We start from the raw sequence: 19,996 nt of genomic DNA on the forward strand, positions 1-19,996 counted from the left end.
AGAGAATTCCAAAAAGGGAGAATACTCGACTGGAAAACATATGTTTGTATCACTGATGGTGTAGTGTGCACTTAGCAAGAAATTAGTGCAGGGAGAAGATCTTCTCATTTGTCTTATTGCAGAAAGGCTCTCACTAGAGGTAACAGTGGATAAAAGAAGATGAAATACTGGGAAGCTGAGTTCGATGCCTTCGCAGAACAAATTATTTTTATGCGTTTGAGTAAACACATAAGCTAATGGCTTTCCACCATACTTGCGTGTATCAGAGAAAACTTTATATTAGTGAAACTTAGTGGCTTGCATATGTAAAAATGTCAGAAAACCAGACTGATTTTGTTGTTGTTCAGAAAAACAAGCCTCTCTATTCTGCTTGCATTTCACAACTACTATTTACTAACATTCTGTTAAATTTGTACACTGCAGTAAAATCTAGCTGATTTAATGCTTTTTAAAATCATGTTCAATGGTTGATCTGATTTTCTGTCTTGCTTTTCTTCCTGGTCGCTTTTGGAGTAATAGCCATTACAGTTGTGCACAGTTGCTGAGAGAGTACTTGACTAATAAAAGACAGTTTTTATAATAAACTTCTTTCAGTAGAATTAAATGAATGTTGCTACACAAAAACGAGATACATTAAGATGAAGGTCTAGTGTAGTAATGCAGAGGAAATGATAGCAGATATCCTCCATGGCCCAGTCAGGTTACTCAACACACGTTTTTAGTGCTATACCATGTGCATCCCAGTACACCTGCCAATGCCCAAATATTTTGCGTTATTGAAACCTGTTGAATTGTTTAATATGTATTAAGTGACAAAAGTAGTAGTTATAAATTATATTCTTTCTGGAAATAAGCCACTGATTCACTTTGTTTTAGCTTTCTCCTTTCTTTACACAGAATTTAGAAGCTAATAGATTGTAAATTTGCAAAATGTCACTGTTCTGTTTTGGCCCACAACTAAGGTTTAAGGGTCTGATCTAGAGTTTGAGGCCAAAGAAGTACCTCACTGAGTGTGGGATTTCAGTTGGATTAAGTGACTGTATGCATTTATTCTAGGTTGTGGAATAGGCTTGACTTTTGAAAGAGTCAAGAATTACATTGGTTTATGTAAATAACGCTTAAAAATTCTGGCATATGAATCTATTTTCTTTGAAGAAAGTTACAAATATTTTGTTTAAGACCTATGCCCCCCCACCCCTTTGGCTGTGTTATCAGGGTAGCCAGTGAAAATACGTTTAACAAACAGTAAAATTCTCAACCGGATCACGTAAAAACCTAAGATAGTCATAATATATTTTTACATAGGCTCTGTGGGATGTTATGTCAAGAGTAAAGTTTGGGAAAGGTTTTTACTTTGTGATAGCTGCATGTATATCAAGAAACTCCATAACCAATAGAATTTTAACTATGTTGTCTTTGATGCTGTGGAAATTAGGATTGCAGATATTTTTTCTGTACCTTATGTGAAGGAAGTGTCTGATGTTTTGGTCTGAGTATGCTTTACTGATTTACAGAAATCAGTTTTGTGCTAGGTGTGTTAGGACTGGTTTTTTTTTTTCTTTCATTCTAATATTGAGTGATCTCTTCATAGATGTAGTATAGTTTGAATACTCAAAAATGAGAAGTTATTTTACATTTATCAGTTTATAACGATATATAGATGTCATTTTTATACATGAAGATGCAAAGAGATGACAGTTCTAATGGTTCTGTTTCATTGTTTGCGCTGCCTGAGAGTTTGTGTCCATATCTAAACATGCAATTCAGTTTATAGTGGTGTCAATAATTTTTCCAAGTCTGTGTCTCCAAATATTCTTAAAAAAAAAAAAACCCAAACCCCATCCGTTGAAATTGTTATTTATCATCAACTTGAGTCTTTTTTTTTTTCCTGGAATTTAGTAGTTATTTACAGTAAGCAAATATTTCTCTTCTAGCTGTTGCATCAGTAAGTAACCCAGGAAATTACACTTCATTTTCTGATTTGTCTTTCCTATTACAGGCGAGCTCAAATCTCTTGCTTCCTGCACCATCATCACTGTCACCGCACTCCAAGCTAAGACTGCCAGGCACTCTGAGCACTCCATTGAATCCTCTGTATTCTTTCACTACTACAAGTGGTAAGTTTCTTTCTTCATTTCTTCCCTCTGTAGGGAGTGGGTAACAGCTTCCATGAGGATTTTTTTCTGCCTTTATAAATTTTGCTGTACAGCTTTTTCAGGGAGTGTCCTGGTTGTTATGTGTGATATTGTTTATAAAGTGCAGTGTGATACAGTCCAGTACTGATATATATTCCTTTGTAATGCTTTTTTAATTTAAGCTGTCCACTTAATTATTAGTGCTGTAAATTCCTAGAACAATATGAGATTGCCAGCTTCCCTTGTTTTAATATTTTGATAATATTTAGTACTTATTAAAGTATCTTAGACACTGAAAAACAATAAAATTAAAATTTTAAAAGCATATGTATTGATATAAGAAAACAGTAATAAGAAAAGCAGTTTACTTAAGAACTGTAGTGCTTGGTAGTCCATTTGCAGTTATGTTCACCTATTTTTAGGCGTTTGTTTCCAAAGGCATTTTGTATTCAAAAATTTTGAGAAAAAGGTAAGCAATGAAATTATGCATTTTTGTGGAACTTTGATAATAGTATCTGTTGCATTGCTAAAATCGATAATTTCATGCCTTTTTGTCTTTTGGGGGCACCTATAAAAAAAGACAGAAAATTGGAACCTGAGTTTCAAAGTGGTTTTGTTTGTATTCTTGAGAAGAGTAAAAAGAAGTCCGGGGGAGGGTGGAATATATGATAAACTACAAATAGGTAACAGGGGTTTGAAATGTAGATAGCAAACATAGGAATAGTCTCTATAATTATTTAGAATTATCTCCGAAAGGCAATTTTCTTAGCAAATGAAGTTATGATTACGTTTTCTGAGCGGCGAGGGAAAGAGTCCTGAGCATAGTCGAAAAGATTGACCACTAGTCTCAGAATCACTCTTAGTCACTAATTCACAATGCAAATGGCCATACACCAGTTAGCTTCTATATTTCCGTTTTTCTGCCTTAACAAGGGCTTAAAGCCATAATATTCATCTATCGCACAGCTGATGTTTGTTGTTTCCAGGGTGTATAAATCTTACAGAAACAGTAGAATGCATATGCTGTCTTACATGCTGCGATTATTTAAAATAAGTGGACTAACGCTTTAAAGAACATTAACATATGCTTTAAGTAGCTTTAAATGGCTATGCTTCGTATTGCTCGAACCAGTGCATTTTATTGTCTTGAATTTTACTTTATGCAGAAGCACAGATAAATGTGTTGATGGAGACTTCTTAAATGACATGAACAAACATAGATATATGTTATAACTGTTCATGTGCACTCCCAGCATAGTTGTTTCCAGAACTGACTAATAGTTCAAGACGGTCTTCAGGTACAGAATTTTATTTATGTGAGGGAAGTACAGTGAACAAGAGGTATGTTTTAATGGTCTTTCAACAGTCAATGAAAGCAATGCGAAAATGAAGGATTTTAGGGGAGAAAGACTATAAAAATGCTAGTGGACCACAAATGAAATAGATTTTCCTGTAAGAAAGTGTTTCAAAATCCTAAATTATTTCTCTGTCATTTTGGAGGCCTCCAAGTTCTTCTGCTGAGATAGAGTTGTTTTCAGTGAAACATATGAGAGAGATTTAATCATCTATTTCAGCTTTCCCCATTGGTTATGAACTGTGAAGATATGTACTCATGATCATAGCTCCTAGCTGCTAGTTTAATTTTGCTTTTGAATAATAGAAAATCTGTACTTAAGTGTACAGATTTATGGATTGTGCTGTGTTGGTTTCATATACACAATACATACGATTTTCTGTACCTCTGTTATTGGTATGTTGCATTGTTAACTGCCTGTAACACAGAGATCCTTCATTTTTGTCCAGCGGACGGTTACATATTCCTGAGAGTTATGTTGGCAGTTTTTCAGTCTTCTCATTCTCACATTTTCCTGTCACTTTTTGCTGAGTATTTAGTGCTTCTTAAAGCAAAATGCAGAATTCCCTTTACAGTGAAGTCCCCTGAGGCAGCATGTGTAAATCTCTGTTAGCAGTCTTTCTATGTAACTGGTATAAGTGCAGGCTGTATTAACTTGATAGGGTTATAGGTAATGTTTTGTGATACAGACAGTGTAGTAGCCTGGATACATGCACCACTTTCTTCTTTTAACAAGACAATTGTGTAGATCTTGCATTAGGTAGAAATGGTGGAAAAACAGGGTATCCACTTTTGTGATTTATGGGCAGTAGCAGTAATACTGCAGATCTTTCCTGATGTTTAAATCTTTTTGTTTCCAGATACATTTGCAGAAATAGCTGCAAGTGATTTTGTAATACTTCAAATAAAAGTAATATTCACTGCTACGCCTTTTAAACATGCCATTTTAACAGATAGGTTCTGTATACTCTCAAACATATAGTATGGGTTTTTTTTGCTTTTCTTCAAGTGCAGACTTGCTGAGAGTGCACTCAGTCCTACCCTCCAGGTCATTAATGGAGATGTTAAACAGTGTTGGCCCCAGTATCGAACCCTGGAGTGCATGACTAGTGACTGGTCTCCAGTTAGATTTCATGCGAGTGGTTGCGAACCTCTGATACCTGCAACTCGGCCAACTTTCAGTCCGCTGTGCTGTCTGCTTGCACAGTCTATACTTCATGGGATTGTTTATGAGAACGTTATAGGAGACGGTGTTGAAAGTCTTGCTAAACTCAAGCTTAACAACATCTACTGCATTCCCGTCGATGCTACGGAGTGCTGTGCAAGAGATATATTTAAAATTTTGTCACGAGTGTGGTTAGAATTATTAGAAAAAAGTAATGAATTTTGACAAGTAGTAATTAACGAAGTAGGTACCACAAAGCAGATACAAGACATGGAAGAACTTATTGCTTATGTGTTATGTATAAAGCATGTCATTGGAGAGATTTCTTAAAATTTAACAAAATTAAATTTAAAAAAATGTGTGTTGTGTGCCTTCCTCTCACGAAATTTGTGTTAAATTTGAGAGTAAGGCACAAAATGCAGTTTTCATACCGTCCATCCTGATATCCTGTCAGTTGGAATTGTTCATCAGGAGTGTAACTCATTTTGCCATATCAGGGGGTTTTTTGTGTCTGCCTCAGTAAAGCTGCAGCTGTGCTGACAGCTATTTCAGTCGTTTGAAAAGTTTGCTAGATTTGTGACTTTGGAGAAAGTCATCCCATTTGAGTTTTACCTTTGTAATTTGGATTCATGAAGTCGTACGGCTGGTCCTGTTTTTCACTCTACTCAATTTTCTCCATGTAGTGTATATGTAGCAGATGACTTTATTCTTACTTGATTATTGTTTGGTATGCTTTAGGGAATCTGTCCCTGGAAGTATGTGATGTTTAAGCGTGCTGAGCTTCTTTTCTTCTTTTCCTTTTTTTTTTTTTTTTGTTTTTTTTTTTTGTTTTGTTTTCTTTATTTTGGTTAAAAGACAATTTGTCTAAGACCTGTCTTTGGTAGTCAGAATTGATGTTTTACTTTCCTTGTGCTGTGTAGCTCTGCTTATGCTCATGCTTCAATGATATTTTTATCATACCCATCCTGCGGTGTTACCCTGCAGCACTGCACTCTAGCGTTATCCAGGACCCTGCCTTAGACGTTCCTATCTTTTTCTTGTCATGTTCTCATCTTTGTACCTTCTTCTGGGATAACCCATTTCCTAATTGTTATATTTTAAACAAATAAGGAAGCAGCAAAGGCTCCAGCTTTCAATTACCCATTCTCTGAGACACGTTAAAATCCTCTCCAGTTTTGTTTGCCTTCCCTCCTTAAGATTGTGAGTATCTTTGGGCAGTGAAATCACCTTCCTGTACTCTTAGACACTGTTTTGCAGATCCATGGCATGCCATGAAAGAAAGGGACTGCATTTTTAGGTTTTATTCAACAATGACTCTTCGGTAACTCCCACTATGTTCAGGGCATGTTTTCTAAAATAAGTTTTAGGTTTCAAGTAATTGTAATTAGCAGTGACCCTAATTGTTAACTGTGTGAGATTGAAGCTCGAGTACAAATACCGCACAGATTTTTTCACTTAAAATTTTGACTTCAATAAAACCAGTTAATTAAACTTGCTCTTAAAAATTAATTACGTATGTGCAAGAAACATGATGGTTCTTGTATCTTTGAAAAATCTCAAAAACAAAAAACAGAACGCTTTGGCAGGGCTGAGAACAATTATAAATTGTCTCTCCATTAACACAATTGACAGTCAAAGTTGTTTTCCACCTATATAAAGTGAAAGCTTCAAAGCACTCTTTCTCACTCTCTGAAGATATTAAAAAAACTGACTTTGCATTTAAGTCCTTCATTATATTTGATAGACTGTTTAAAGCTTCTTTTTTCTGTCTCAAGCAAACACTAAAATAGGTTTCTACATCAAAGATATAAAAAATATTTCTGCATCAACTAAATGCTCTTAAAATACTACTTTGGTTCTTGCTCTTTTAAAAGCAGAAAAAGGAGGTACATCAAGTAGAAAAATTCACATTTTTGCAGAGATACTGGAGAAACACTGTCAAAAGTTACATCCTCATATGTATGTTAGTATCATTGATTGCTTTTTTCAATATTTCATACTTTCTCCCCAACTCAATAACATCTCTTTTCTGTACTACCACAGTCCTGGAGGGCTTTAATTTTTTTGTTCATTTTGAGGGTATTTATCTTGCTTCTGACATAATTTTGTGCCACTCAAGAAATTATGTGTGCAGAAAGCTAGTTCAGTGTGGCCTTATTCTTTTAATCACTTATTAAGAAACTGTTAGGGGAAAAAAGACTCATGCAAACTATCATTGAAAATGTATCAAATGAACAATTAAATTCAGTTTTACTGAATAGCTTAGTGTTCTAATTTGAGAATAAATAGTAATAAAATATCCTGAAAATACTGAAGAGATATTACAAAATATGAAAGAGTATATGTTAACTGAAGGTTGCATGTATGTGTATCATATAGTCCAAGTATTATATAAAATACAGTATTTGTAGTATACCTCTGGCTGTGTTTTGATACAGGTTAGTGGCATTTTCAAAGAGGACCGAAAGAACGGATTGACAGACAGAAGATGACTAAGAGAAAGCATGTGGTACAGCCAGCAGCATTGCTGGCTTTCCCACACTGCTGTGCTGAAGTTAGATAAAGCTGACCTTGGGGGACCATTTTTGTTTAGTGGGAGTGCCAGTAGGAGCACCAGTTGGAGAAATCTGTTTAGTGGGATTCAATCCATGCAGACAAATTGAGTGGCACCCAGATCACTGAACACCTATATTATTATTTTTTTAATCCTAACTTATTACTGTAAATACTGTATTTTATCAAATTTTAAAATGGAATTGAAATCTCTTCCTATTTGTTTTTTAAGAGAAATAACTTGAGTGTGTGTAAAAGATTTCTTGTGGAGAAGATAAAGATTAGAAAAGAACTCAAGTCTTGAAAGACTCTGGGTATATCCATTCCCGTTAAACTGTAATGTGTTTTGCCTCATTAGTTCACCCAACAGCTTCATTTAGATTTGCTGTGATTGGGAAAGCAATTAAGCCTGCAGGGCTGCACAGATCAGAGCTATGGAAATTGTGTAGCAATTTGCCATAATGTCTAAGTCACTTTGAGATACTTCTTTTTAGCCCCACATCTTCTTAAAATTGGTGCAGGAGCATATTGTGGTGAAGAGTACCAAATACACACCTAAAAGTGGTTCAGTACCCACACTATTAGTTGGAAGTGGTTTTAGTGTAATACAAGCTGCTAGGAGGAGTAGGTGGTGATGGAAAGTAATTTTCATTACTTTTATGTAAGAGAATGTTTACAAAAGGGAAGTAGGCAATGTTTAATAATCTCACAAAGAGTGTCACTCAAATTCATTGCTATCAGTGAGCCTGCTGGGCTTTTTTTTGCAAGATTGACTAAGAAAATAATAAAGTGACATTGAGGCCTACGCAAAAGGGTTTTAGTAGTTTTTTTCCCTGGTGTCCTGATATGTTTATCTTTTCCTATTTATTCTTACTACTACAGAGGGAGAAATGCAAGTTTCCTGCTCACCACGGGATGCTCGTGATGGCCTCAATGTGATCAGGCAGTCCAGTGGGGAAAATGCCTTTGATTAGTAGTCTGCTACCAGTTGTCTTTAAGTCTTAAACTGTGTAGAAATAGAGAACGCTATTATTACGTCCTGTAGAGATGCTGCCAAAATAGAAAGTGGTCTAAGAATACATGAGAGGAAATGTTTGCAGAATGGTTAGCTTCCTGCAAGGTGCAATCTGCTATAGTAGATTATCTTGTGTAATTGAAAAGGGTGAACGTGCATTAAGATGAAAGAAGTATGTGCCCAGTACTTGTCTCTCACTTCTCAGTTGTGTTTCTATGTTTTTATGCAATTTGTTGTTTTCCTGCTCTGCCAAATACTTGAAGAACTGATCCGCTTGACACATTTATCAGAAATTTATCTTCTAAAAATTTTCAAGAGAATTCTTGTCACATTTTTATGGGGATGAAATTTTTTTGAAATGGGGCCTTTTCATTTGATTATTCCAACAGGACAGTGATTCTAAAAAATTGATATTTTTGCGTGTAATTTTCTTTTGCATTGAATTGCTTTTTGTTATTATGACAAGTATCTAATCACAACTTTGCTTTGCAGAATTCTCACATTTTGCTGTAATTTGTAGAACTCAATTGCTTTTAACTCTTTGATTCGATCAAGTGAATTTCTCTTTCTTTTGAAAAAGAGGGCAAGAGAACTGAGTAGAGACAAGTAACAGCTAAACACCACAGATCAGACCTTCAGCAAGTGTGAACTGGCTTAACTACACTGAAGTTAGGGAAAAATATTTTTACCAAAAGCAGATCATTAGGTGTCAAATGTTTTTTTGATATATGTCTGTGTGGTAATTTGAATGGGAACTCCCCAGGGGAAAATGATCATTCGTTTTAAGATATTTCTCTCTCTCACTTTTACTTAGGGGAAAACTAGTAAGAGAGAATGGAGAAGGAAAATAAAACGTTTTAGTTATAATATTTTGCTCATGGCAGAATGGAAGAACTGAAAAATTAAATTTTAAATATTTTTCTCAAAGTTAATTTTCTTGTAAAACAATAGAAACATCCATCACAAGACTTTTTTTTTTTTATGCCTCTGTGCTTCTTTTATAAGCCATTTTGCTATACCATTTACATTTTGAAGGCAAGACACTTGAATATTGTGTCACAGTTTCTTTAGTGCAGACAGACTATGAAGGTGCAGTTGTCACCTCCAGCCAACCTTTGCATGTACTTCCTTGATCTTACTCCTTCTGCTCCGTCACTAGAACCATCTCTGGGATGTTTCACCTTGCAGCTGACTTTGGCAGTAAATAAAAATTGGGAGTACCAGGACACAGGCATGCCCTCACGATGGCTTACAGGCAGTTCAGGCGGTTCTGCAGCGGAAGGAACTTCCTCAGAGCTCTGCGGGCCTACTGTGCTGCCAACATCAGTTACCAATGTCAGAGTTTTGGCTCAAGGCACAAATACAGGACCTTGTTTTAAGGTGGAAGAGCTGAGTTGTTAGCATTTATAAAATGAACAGTAAAAATGAATTTGTAATTTGAAAACAGAAGGTGTATAAATAGATTCATGTAACCACAAAAAATGTTTCAACAGAGTAGTAAAGACATAGAGACAAAATCATTAACATTAGTGGCAATCTAATTCTTCTATTTGAAAAGGTTGGTTATCCAGTTTCCTCTATCTGATTGATAAGATGTTAGAAGTGTCAGAAGAGTTTGTATTTTCTAGTTAAACTCGCTAGAATTGTTTATACTGAGATCAAAGATACACATGTTCCTTTATTATATGTTCTTTTTCATGTTTCTTCTAGGCAAGTTAATTAAATATTTCACTAAAAATTACACTAAATACAGAGCACAATAACAGCAATCTTTGAAGATTCCAAAAACTTTATCAAAAGAACACCATTTATATTTACTTGAAATTGGTGTATGTTAGGGTAATTACTGCTGTACCTTCAGGGTAAAGGAAGTACTCTCAGCCAAATTATACAAGGGTGTGTTTTAAATGAAGCATTACTCTCTGTTTGGCAGCAGAGGATTTAGATTGCAAAATCAGGGTGTGACGTAGTACTGTGGGAAGACTCTGCCAAAAAGTGATTTGGCCTGAGTGTGCCCTTACTTTCTCAGTTATGTGGATCCTGAACCAACCAAATCTAATTCATTCCTAAGCAGAGAGGTCCTGTTAACTGTTTTCAGTCTGAGCTTGTCTGTACTTTCAAGTAGAGCTTGTCTGTAATTTTTGAGCTATTGAGCTGCAAGACAGCAAGTGTTGACAAAGTGCATGCTTAAATGCACTTTGAGCTGGTTTCAGAGGTGAAAACAGTTGTTCTGCCCAAGGACTGTGCAGTGAAGTATCCATCCTCTGTCCAGCAGAAAGTTCAGGTCAGCAAGTGTGCTGTCTGTACAGCAATAAGCATGAGGGGAGAAGATGAGCAAATTGATCCTCCTTGTATTGCTCCAATCTTTCTGTTTCTATCACTACTGGAGGAGCTGGGAGGACAGTGCAGAAGTCCCAGTAGCAGCCACAGAGCACAGGAGGGAGGCATCTCCCTCTCCAAAGAGGAGACGTAGGTGGTTTGACTTCATATCTGGTTTTGACAAGTGAGCAAAACCCAAGTATGTTAACAAAAAAAAAAAAAAAAAAAAAAAAAAAATCCCTCTTTTTAAGATACATTATCCATCAGGTTTTGGTATACATACATACTTTTTGAACTATTTTAAAAACCTTTTACAAATTTTATAGATAGATTTTTATCTGTGTGAAACAACTAAACTTCCATGGATTCACATGCAGCTGCTGTTACCCTTGTTGCTGAAGCACTAAGTTCAGGGAGAGCAAGCTTCCCTCAGATGATTCATTCTACTAATAGAACCCCTTTTAAATTAACTTTGTGTATCTGTGGTATATACATGCTCTGCAATAGACTGTGGTACCAGTGTAGCTGGACACTGATCATGTTGGTCCTATAGAAACTGATGATAGAGGATAGAGGCTTGGGAAAGCATTAAGAAAGCAGAAGGCGCGTACAGAGAAGTGAAGGCCTCTCTGGGTGTGTAACTTGCGCATTGCTATTGTCACACAGCCTGGTGACTCGGTATTATTTACAGAGCTGGCCTCAACATGCTGCTTTGATCCAGATGAAATGAGAGCTTCACTGGAGCCTGCCTCCTCGCTATTAGCTTGCTTCCTTGCTCACTGGAGGTTGTGAGGAACAGTGACTCATTGGTTGTTGGCTTCAAATGAGGTGGTAGAATTGCCTTACAAGTTTTCAGGAGTGGAGTTCTATTTGGGTGTTTTCTGCAATCTTATGGCACACTCCAGTGAAGGAACAGATTGCACAGGTTCCTTCCTCATCTTTTTGCCTCACAAGTAGGGCTCAGTCTCATCAGTTTTTAATTCCTCGGCCAGAGAAAAAAGATCCACATAAAACACAGGCAAATTCAAAAAAACTGCTCACTTGACACCAGGCTTTTCTGTGGCCATATAACAGTATTTGAAACTGTATATCTCATCTGAAGATGGATTCCAGCATACTGCATCCCTGTATGATTCTGGATATCACATCCCCTTTTGCTATACTGTCAGTATGTCCTGTTTTGAATAGAGGGCCACTGTCTCTACTTCGGCTGTTTATGCTAGCTTATGTTGCCTCATTTGATTGTTCTTTTTTTCCAGATTAGCTGAAGGGTGTTGCATTGACATATGTTGATACAGGTCGGTCTGGAATCCGTTCAGAGCATGACTGGTCAAAAGAAGCAGACTGCTGCAGCTAATATGCTGGAGAATAAAATATAGAAAATTGGAGCTTGCTTAAAAAATATATGTTGAGCATCTTTTGGTGTGATAAATTGCCTAGTAGCATAAAATGTTTTGAGAATTCTTTCAGCAAACTTCTAGTTGTCAGTGTCCATCAGCAGAGCATAAGTGATTCCCCTAGCTTTTTTTTTTTCCTAGCAAGGACTGTAACTGCTGGAATTCACTTTGTAACTTGTCATAGTTTCTACAATTTTCAGGTGAAGATCATAAACCGGCTCTGTTTTCCTACTCCTTGCATCTTTGAATTTTCATTTTTGGATAAACACATTTAAGCAGAATTCTGCTCTCTCTATAAAAAGGGATGTTCTTGTCCTTGAAGTCGGGTTTTTGCTTTTTTTTTTTTCAGCTGTCTCAGTGCAGAGGAGGTATCAGTGAAGTCTCTCACCTCCTCTACTTGTTTAGGAGAATCTGTTGCAACAGAGCTTTTGATAACTTTTGTATGGTGCACATTGCTAGCTGAAGAATTTCTGTTGTAAGCCAGGTACAAGCTAAAACGGAGTTGGTATTTATCTCCTTTAGGGAGTCCAAAGTCACACTCTCTGAATTTTTCATTTTAGAAATATATTCAGAACTTGCATTTTGCACTGTTTATTGATTAATTAGTGGTAAATTTTCATCTTTTGTGTCCAGCAGTTCAATCTAACAGTATGTTCAGCCCAGTTATGTTTGCTTCAGATTTGACTGTTTCTGTACAAAAAGCAGAACCAACAGCAGAAGAAAGATAAATGTGCTTCTGTTATTTGGAAAATATGGAGTGCAGTGCTCATTTAATACACTTCTGTAGTATACCATATTGTGTGTACCTTGATAGCAGTACTTTATTAGAAAGTTGTTTTCTTTGTGCTGAAGAGCATAAAGAATGCTGCCATCTTTTTTTTGTCTACTTCTACATGTAGAGGATCTTCAGCAATTGAAATGGTGGTTTGAATTAAGAATCTTCCTGCAAATCAGCTTTTCTTACCAAAATAAGTCATTTTCAGGGTAAGTCCCAGGAATCCCGCAAAGAAAACAAGGTGTGTCCAGGGTTGTCTGTAACACCAGTGCTTGAGTTAACAATTTGGCACATGCGAATGTGCAAAAACCATCTCAGAAGATTTAATTGTACTTTTATGTGAACAAGTCTATTAAGGCATATGCTGTGAGAGTCTCAAACTTCTAGAGTAGAGCTAGACAGTTTTCTGCGTTTTGTACAGTTGTTTGGTCCTTTTGAAGAAACAAATGTTTCCATAGCAGTTAGCAATTAAGTCAATTTTAAAGAAACTTAAGTATCTTTCACAATGCATAATGTATAGAAATGGGTTGTTTTCATAGTAAGCTATGGAGAAGAATTTCCTGTCCTTGAATACTCAGACATCAGTAATACCTTTTCTCTTACTGATGACTATGAAAACTGCAGTTGCTGTTTTTGTGTGCATTTTGGGTTATTGGAGATGCAGTATGAGCATAGTCAGTAGCAATTTTAGCTACTGCTGTTAGTCAAACCAAAGAATGGGTGGTGTAATTAAGCTTATATGTTAAAATACTGCAGTTTTTATCGGTTTGGCACTACCTGTGTGATGATGTGAAAAAAGATCTCATGTTATTATCTTAAGTACTTGATCAAATTGTATTTCGTGATACTATAGAAAATATTTAGTCAGATGGTGTTTCTGTATTCATTCTGAATTTAGTTTTCATTAGTATTTTTGTTTACATCTTTAGACTGTGGAAATATTCGTTTGTAAAATTCCTATACAAATAAGATACAAATTCACTGGACAGGACTGTAACTTCTGCTTGCTGACTTGATGCTGAAATTGTGTGAAGTCTTATTTTCTTCTAATACCAGTTGCAGTGATTTGGATTGCTGACTGAAGTGTGGACAGAAGTCTGTTCTTTGCAGGATATTCAGAATTCTAGAAATGTGGTCTTGGCCCAAAGCTGGGTGCAGTCCCTCTTTATGAACGTGCCTGTCTTGGTTTTCCATGTTTTACCTCAGATCAGATACCACTCTGTAAATGAAAGGGAGTATTGCCTCCTAAGGATGTTCTTGGCAAACAGTTTCCTTCCCATGCTTATTTTTTGCATATCCTCCACCTAAGACCCAAGCAAAAATCTGTCTAGAACAGATGGCTTTACACCTCTTTATCAAGTGAAAATTAAAGCTTTCTGCCAGTGTCTCCTGCACTACAAGGTGGCCCTTAATGGCCAAGTCATCTTTTTTACTTTCTCCAAAGTAGGTATCCGCATGTTTGTATAACCAGTGTAACTTCTGCTAGAATATGTGCATGGTGGCTGAAGGCTGAGAATACAGCAATAGTGAAACTTTCTAAAAATCCACTGCCCTAGAAGTAGTAGCAGGTTTCTATTACATTCTAGAAAACTTTGTGGACATTGTATCTTAAGGAAACTGAAAAATCAACATCACTGAAAGCTGTACCCAACTGGATCTGCAATGTGTTGCTTAAATGTTGGACTTAACTTTGCAGTCTATTTTCCTCTGTAATGGATGATGCCAATATTAGTCTGAAGCGCTTTGTCATGTATTATTTACAAGGAAGTGTATTCAGATGTTGCTACAGGCCATTATTTTTTTTCCATATACATTTGGAAATGAATTAGAAAGGACTTATTTATTCATACACGTTCTACTCACTGATATGTAGAAAAACCTCTTCTTAGAGTAGCTTGTTCATAAATTGTCTGAAAACTCAAGAGTGCATGCACAAAAACTTGAATGTGATTATGTTGGTTTCACCATGCACACATTCTCATGAAATATCTGACCAATCTGGTTTCTGAACTACGAAATGGAAAGTAAACTTGGGAATATATTTTAAAGACATAGCCTTCTATTTCTGAAAATACAGTAGTAAGTATCTGCTGTGAACTTTTTATTCTTACTCTTTTAATTTTGGACCATATTCAAATTTTTATATGATGGTTTCCTGATTTAGTGTCTGCCAATGGTCCTGCATTTTTCAGGTTTAATAATGTATTAATTGTTTGGCAATGTAATGGATTTTTCTGGTAATATTTTATCACAATTAATATTCAGTACTAGCCAAAAGTGCTAATTTAATGGAGAAAGTAGGCTAGGTACAAACTAGTGGCTATTCTGGTCATGATAAAGACCTGAAATATCAAGCTGACTTATTTTGTCCAGCATGTTGCGTATGATGTTGCTGATACTATTTTTCCTTGAATGCAAATGTTAGACAAATACTACATAAGTTCTTCAAGCAGTTACAGGACACTTTTTTTATTTTCAGTCAAGACTCGATTTGACATTGTGAGGCTACTGGGTAATATAGAAACTCAGTAGTTTGTGCAGTAATTGCCTGGTTTTTCTTAGCTGAGATGACTTTGCATTGCAAAAAATGGTAATTGATGATTTTGAAAAGTATTTGTGATATTCTAAGGATAATTTCTCACAGTTTTTCATTTGTAGAGCAACAGGCTAGTTTGGTTTAAGTAACTGGGTAACTCGCCATTGCTGAATTTCAGTTGTGGGAGGAACCATGCAAAATGAATTACTTTGTTTTCCTTCCTTGCATAATTTTCATTCTTTCTCTTTTATTCCTAGTCAGGTTTTTTTACAGACATAAATAGACCTCCTGAGGTCAGTAGATACTTGACTTCAAGAGTTACAGATAGAATTATACTTGATTTAACTGTAGTACATAGAAATTAATTGTATTAACAAATGGGATTTAACTGTACTATGTATTTTTAGGAAACAGATAAGCATAAATCCTGCTTAAGAGCTCAGTTTCCTCTGATTCGGGGAGGGTAAGTTAATGCAGAAGCTAAAATACTACCAAACCCAAAAGTGAGGGTTGCTATTTCAGTGCTGGGCATCCACAGCTCTAAAGGATTGCAGTTTCTGTATTTCATGAAGTATTTTCTGATAGGGTAGCACCACAAGCTTTATTTAATATAACACAAAGTAAGTTTCTTTTCAAATTTCATTTACTTTGTTTGCTTTTAAAAAGTCCTGGTGAGCTTAGCAAAATTAATAATGATTTTCCCGGGATACATGCAGCACTAGAAGAAAAATAACTCTTTTAATACAAAGCATGTGTCATAATCTGCATTTCCTTACATCTTTTTTATCTGCTATCTAGACCGTGTAAATAATATTGCCAATCTGATTTCAGAATGCTGATGATATCTGTGCAGGCTTAGTGATGTTTGCTGTAGAGTCACTTTCTGTTCTCTACATTGTAGAAAGAAACAACTGGATACTACAATCCTGGCTCATTTTCAGTTGTATCTAATGCCATTATGATGTAACGTTAGAGGTTGTCATAAATTGGCATGTTCCTGATTAGAATAAATTCAATAAATGTTCTTTGCTTCAAAAGAATACTTGGGACACGTGCTACTACTTGCATTGTTTATATATGGTACTGTAGAAACTTTACATTTGCAAGAAAAATGTAAGATGATCATTTGATAAGATTACTCAGAAATAATTAGGTGGGTGTGTAGGCTACTAAATGTATTTGATTTTAATCTCTAATTAAAAAGTTGGATTTTTTAATTGTTTTTGTGATGCAATAGTTTTTACTTCATTATACCTTTTGTAAATAGGGGCCAAATCCTGCCTGTTACATTGTGCCTAAGTACAGGATAAGTGTATTGGTATGAAACAATATTCTCCTCAAAGCCAGTGACAGACTGTCTCCATAGTTCCTTCTGGAGGACTGTTCTGAGATTCAGAGCAAACACATGTTTGTGCCCTTATACACCTTGAACCAGGAATGAAAATGATGGCTAACCCTGCATGAGTATCTCTGTGCATTCTTCTGGCTGATGATAGATGTAATTATATGTTGTGGGATATGACACTGCCAGAAGCATAGTGTTTTTTTGTGTTAGTGCTGTCTGATTCTCAGGTCTCTTATACAAGGATTGGAATTAGTTGATGTTACAGTGAGGGATATCTCTTTGTGCATCTGCAGGTGTAGAATTCAAGCATTGCTCCATGCTGCTGCTCCCATGTTCACTTAGGTCTGCTGTAAGGGCGTACTTGGTCATTTGAGCTGGGGAATCAGAGACAAGCAGGTGCAGTAGCTAGAGATAACTGTACCAGTCCTTGGATAAGAAAGTTACTGTTTCTAAGCACACTAGACCAGTTGTCTTAGTGTAGTAAGAATGTGACTTGACTCATGGTTTGAGAAGCCAGAGTTCTCCTGATACCTGGAATTGGGGCATCCACTGGAAAATCACGTGCCGGTGTGAAAGAAGCTGCAGCAATATGTATGGAACTGCATGGTACTAAATTGTGAAACTCCCTAGAGTTACTTTTCTAGATGACTCTCTTTAATACCAGCATTTAGTAAATAATTGGTTAAAAAGGTAAATATTGCATACTTTTTTACTGAAAGCTTATCCTTCTGTGCAGACTTTTCAGTATAATGTAGTATTTTGAATGGCAACCACAGACTGATCTATTGACATCAGTTCCCAAGTTTATTTTATTTTCTTAGTTTAAAAGTTTTCATTGTATTGATGGGAAAAAAAAAAAAAAGGCTTTTCCACCTATCAGCACAGATCTGTTTTGGCTTAATTGTGGAGGTTTTTGAAGGTTTTGTTTGTTTGTTTTGTCATTGCCATGTAGATCAATCTCTGCACTAATTGGAGGAGTGACACGTGGCAGCAGTAGAACTAAGGCTTCTCTCTCTCTTGGGTTTTGTTTTCAGTGTATGTAGTATGAAAACAGCTCTTGTATCTGACTGGTAAAATAAATTTACAGAAGTTTATATAACTTCCAGAAAGTAAGACAGTAAATGGAGAGGTATTTTATTTGTCCTTTTGATTTTGTTGTTTTAAGTGGATAGATTGTTTTAAGTGGATAGATTTAGGTTAACAAATTGGAACTCCACTTAGAAAATGAGAACAACATTTAGGAGATTGTTAGTCTTTTCCAGATGCTCTGACAGAAGAAAAGAGCGGAGAAAAGACAAGGAGAGGGCTAGTAACAGCATGGGCTCACCTGACATTGAGTAGACTTCTATGAGCACAGAATACATTGCAAGAATCTTATAGGTGTTTGTAGAAGTCTTTCGCATTCAGTACCAATACTATTGCAGCACTTTTGTGTATACACTTAAACATAGCATGTGAGAACCATCTGTGTTAGAGAATATACACTTTAAGTGGCTTGCAAGGTACAGATTCTCAAAAGAATTAACCATTTCCTTTGGTGTTATATTAGTTACAAAAGTAACACTATTTTAGAAAGAATGCTAAAAATACTCTGTTCCTTGTTTCATTTCAAACTGCTTTTGAATGTAGTTTTCTTGCTCTACAGCTTTAGCTAAATGTGTTCCAAAGTAGTTTTAAAAGCTGTGATAGAGATTAAACTTCATTGAAGTGGTTTGCAATACACTTTGGTCCTACCCATTCTCCTGTTCAGTTTGGGATATGTTCAAAATCATAGGTATCAGACTGTGTTATGTATAGCAGAATTTGAAGTGGGTTTTCACCTACAGCATTGGATATTAGTAAAACATCTGTTTTGCTGGTAAAACAAAAAGGTACATGTGTGTTAAGTGGGTGCATCCATTCTTTTAATTTTATGTCAACTGCATCTAAAACTGGTTGCAGTGGATTTTAAAAGTGTTTGTGATCGTGTGTTTAAGTAACGGAAAAGAGGTTCTTATCCAATACATAACCAAACTTTTTATGCAGTGAATTCTATTTGATCTGTTAAAGCATAGTTGTTGTGAGGATAAGACCTCTGAGGGAAGATTAATATATATTTAGATCATTACAAAATTATCTTCTTTCTCTTATATTATACCTAGCTTGAAAAATAAAATTACAGAAAGACCTGAGTAATACTGCTCTGAAAGCTTTTACTTTTAAAAAAACTCAAAACTTTCCTTTGAAGCCTAGAGATTATACTGCATACTAAAGGATCTTTTGGTCACAAAAGTCATACTTTTGAATAGGTGCTGAAAACATATTTCTGTTTACTGGGAACAGTTTTAAAGCTACAGAAGACGAGTAGGAGGAGGACTGAGCTGATATACAAATGTTCATCTCATATTCGAGTTGACTCTTTTCCCAGTGTTTGTTGTTTGAGTGTGTTGTAATTATGCCATGTTGCAAGGGGCCACAATAAATTATAAGAAGCCTGCAATAAGAAATACCATTTCCCAGAGGCATAGTTTATTTTCATGTCTTTCAGGATTTGTGTGCGGGGTTTTTTAGACATTAATAATTAGTACAAACTTATAGTAAAACTCAGTTAAAAATAGAATAATGTGGAACTAGAATAGGTAAGATCTTTTTTTTTTTCTCCCTGTGTGCTTCAGAGGGGTTCATCAGGGAAATGTCTGAATATTAAATTTTTTCACTTTTCTTAGTTATGTATTTGGTGGTGTTCTGTGGTTTTCTGAGGATTTTCCAGGATAAACTTTTGGATTATTTAATTAACTGTGGATTCCATGAGACTGGAATCCTTGGACATTTATGATGCACAAATACCTTTATTAATTAACAAAATTAATTAATCAAGAGCATTTCACAAATGGAGAAAAAGCCTTCTATTGAAAAGTGAATTAAAACATAAATTCTGTAATGAATGTTCTCTCAGCTTCTATTTAAAGAGTAATTTTTCACATAAACATTTATTAGGTGATTGTAGGCACTCAAATAGAGTAATACTGGAATTATTTGACTGTCTAGCAGGACTTTTTTCCCTGTTATGGCTCCTCTGCTATTAATTTGAAAGAAATATAATAGCTAAAGATGCTGTTATTTAATAGAAAGTGCTAATTATTACAAGTGCTATTTTGGGGCATTGTTGCTGTTACTGTATAAATTTTTGTATAAGTCTAATCTGTTTGGAAGCCAGCTCATCTACTACCTGTATATTTCAGCCCAACTATTTAGAATTTAATCAGCTCACACTGTTATGATTATCTAGAGCAGAAGGTAGTTTTTCAGTGAAAGCACGCAATAGAACTGGGAACTTGGTAGTACAGTCATGGTTTGGACAGGAGGACTGCCACTTGGTTTCTGTCATCTTCTTTCTCTTTAGTTGCAGTTCTCTGGCAGAGA

General features: G+C 35.7%; 1 protein-coding gene across 12 annotated transcripts in view; it reads left to right on the top strand.

The window, feature by feature from the left end:
* Positions 1-19,996, top strand: part of AHI1 (Abelson helper integration site 1) — a 95,855-nt gene that overhangs the window by 47,746 nt on the left and 28,113 nt on the right. For all 12 annotated transcript variants that reach the window (XM_075413987.1, XM_075413994.1, XM_075413996.1 and 9 more), the window contains one exon: positions 2,000-2,117. In XM_075413987.1, coding sequence (XP_075270102.1) covers positions 2,000-2,117 — 118 coding nt within the window. The remainder of the gene's footprint in view (positions 1-1,999; positions 2,118-19,996) is intronic.

Source organism: Opisthocomus hoazin, chromosome 2 (genome assembly GCF_030867145.1).
Source record: "Opisthocomus hoazin isolate bOpiHoa1 chromosome 2, bOpiHoa1.hap1, whole genome shotgun sequence".
Classification (NCBI taxonomy): domain Eukaryota; kingdom Metazoa; phylum Chordata; class Aves; order Opisthocomiformes; family Opisthocomidae; genus Opisthocomus; species Opisthocomus hoazin.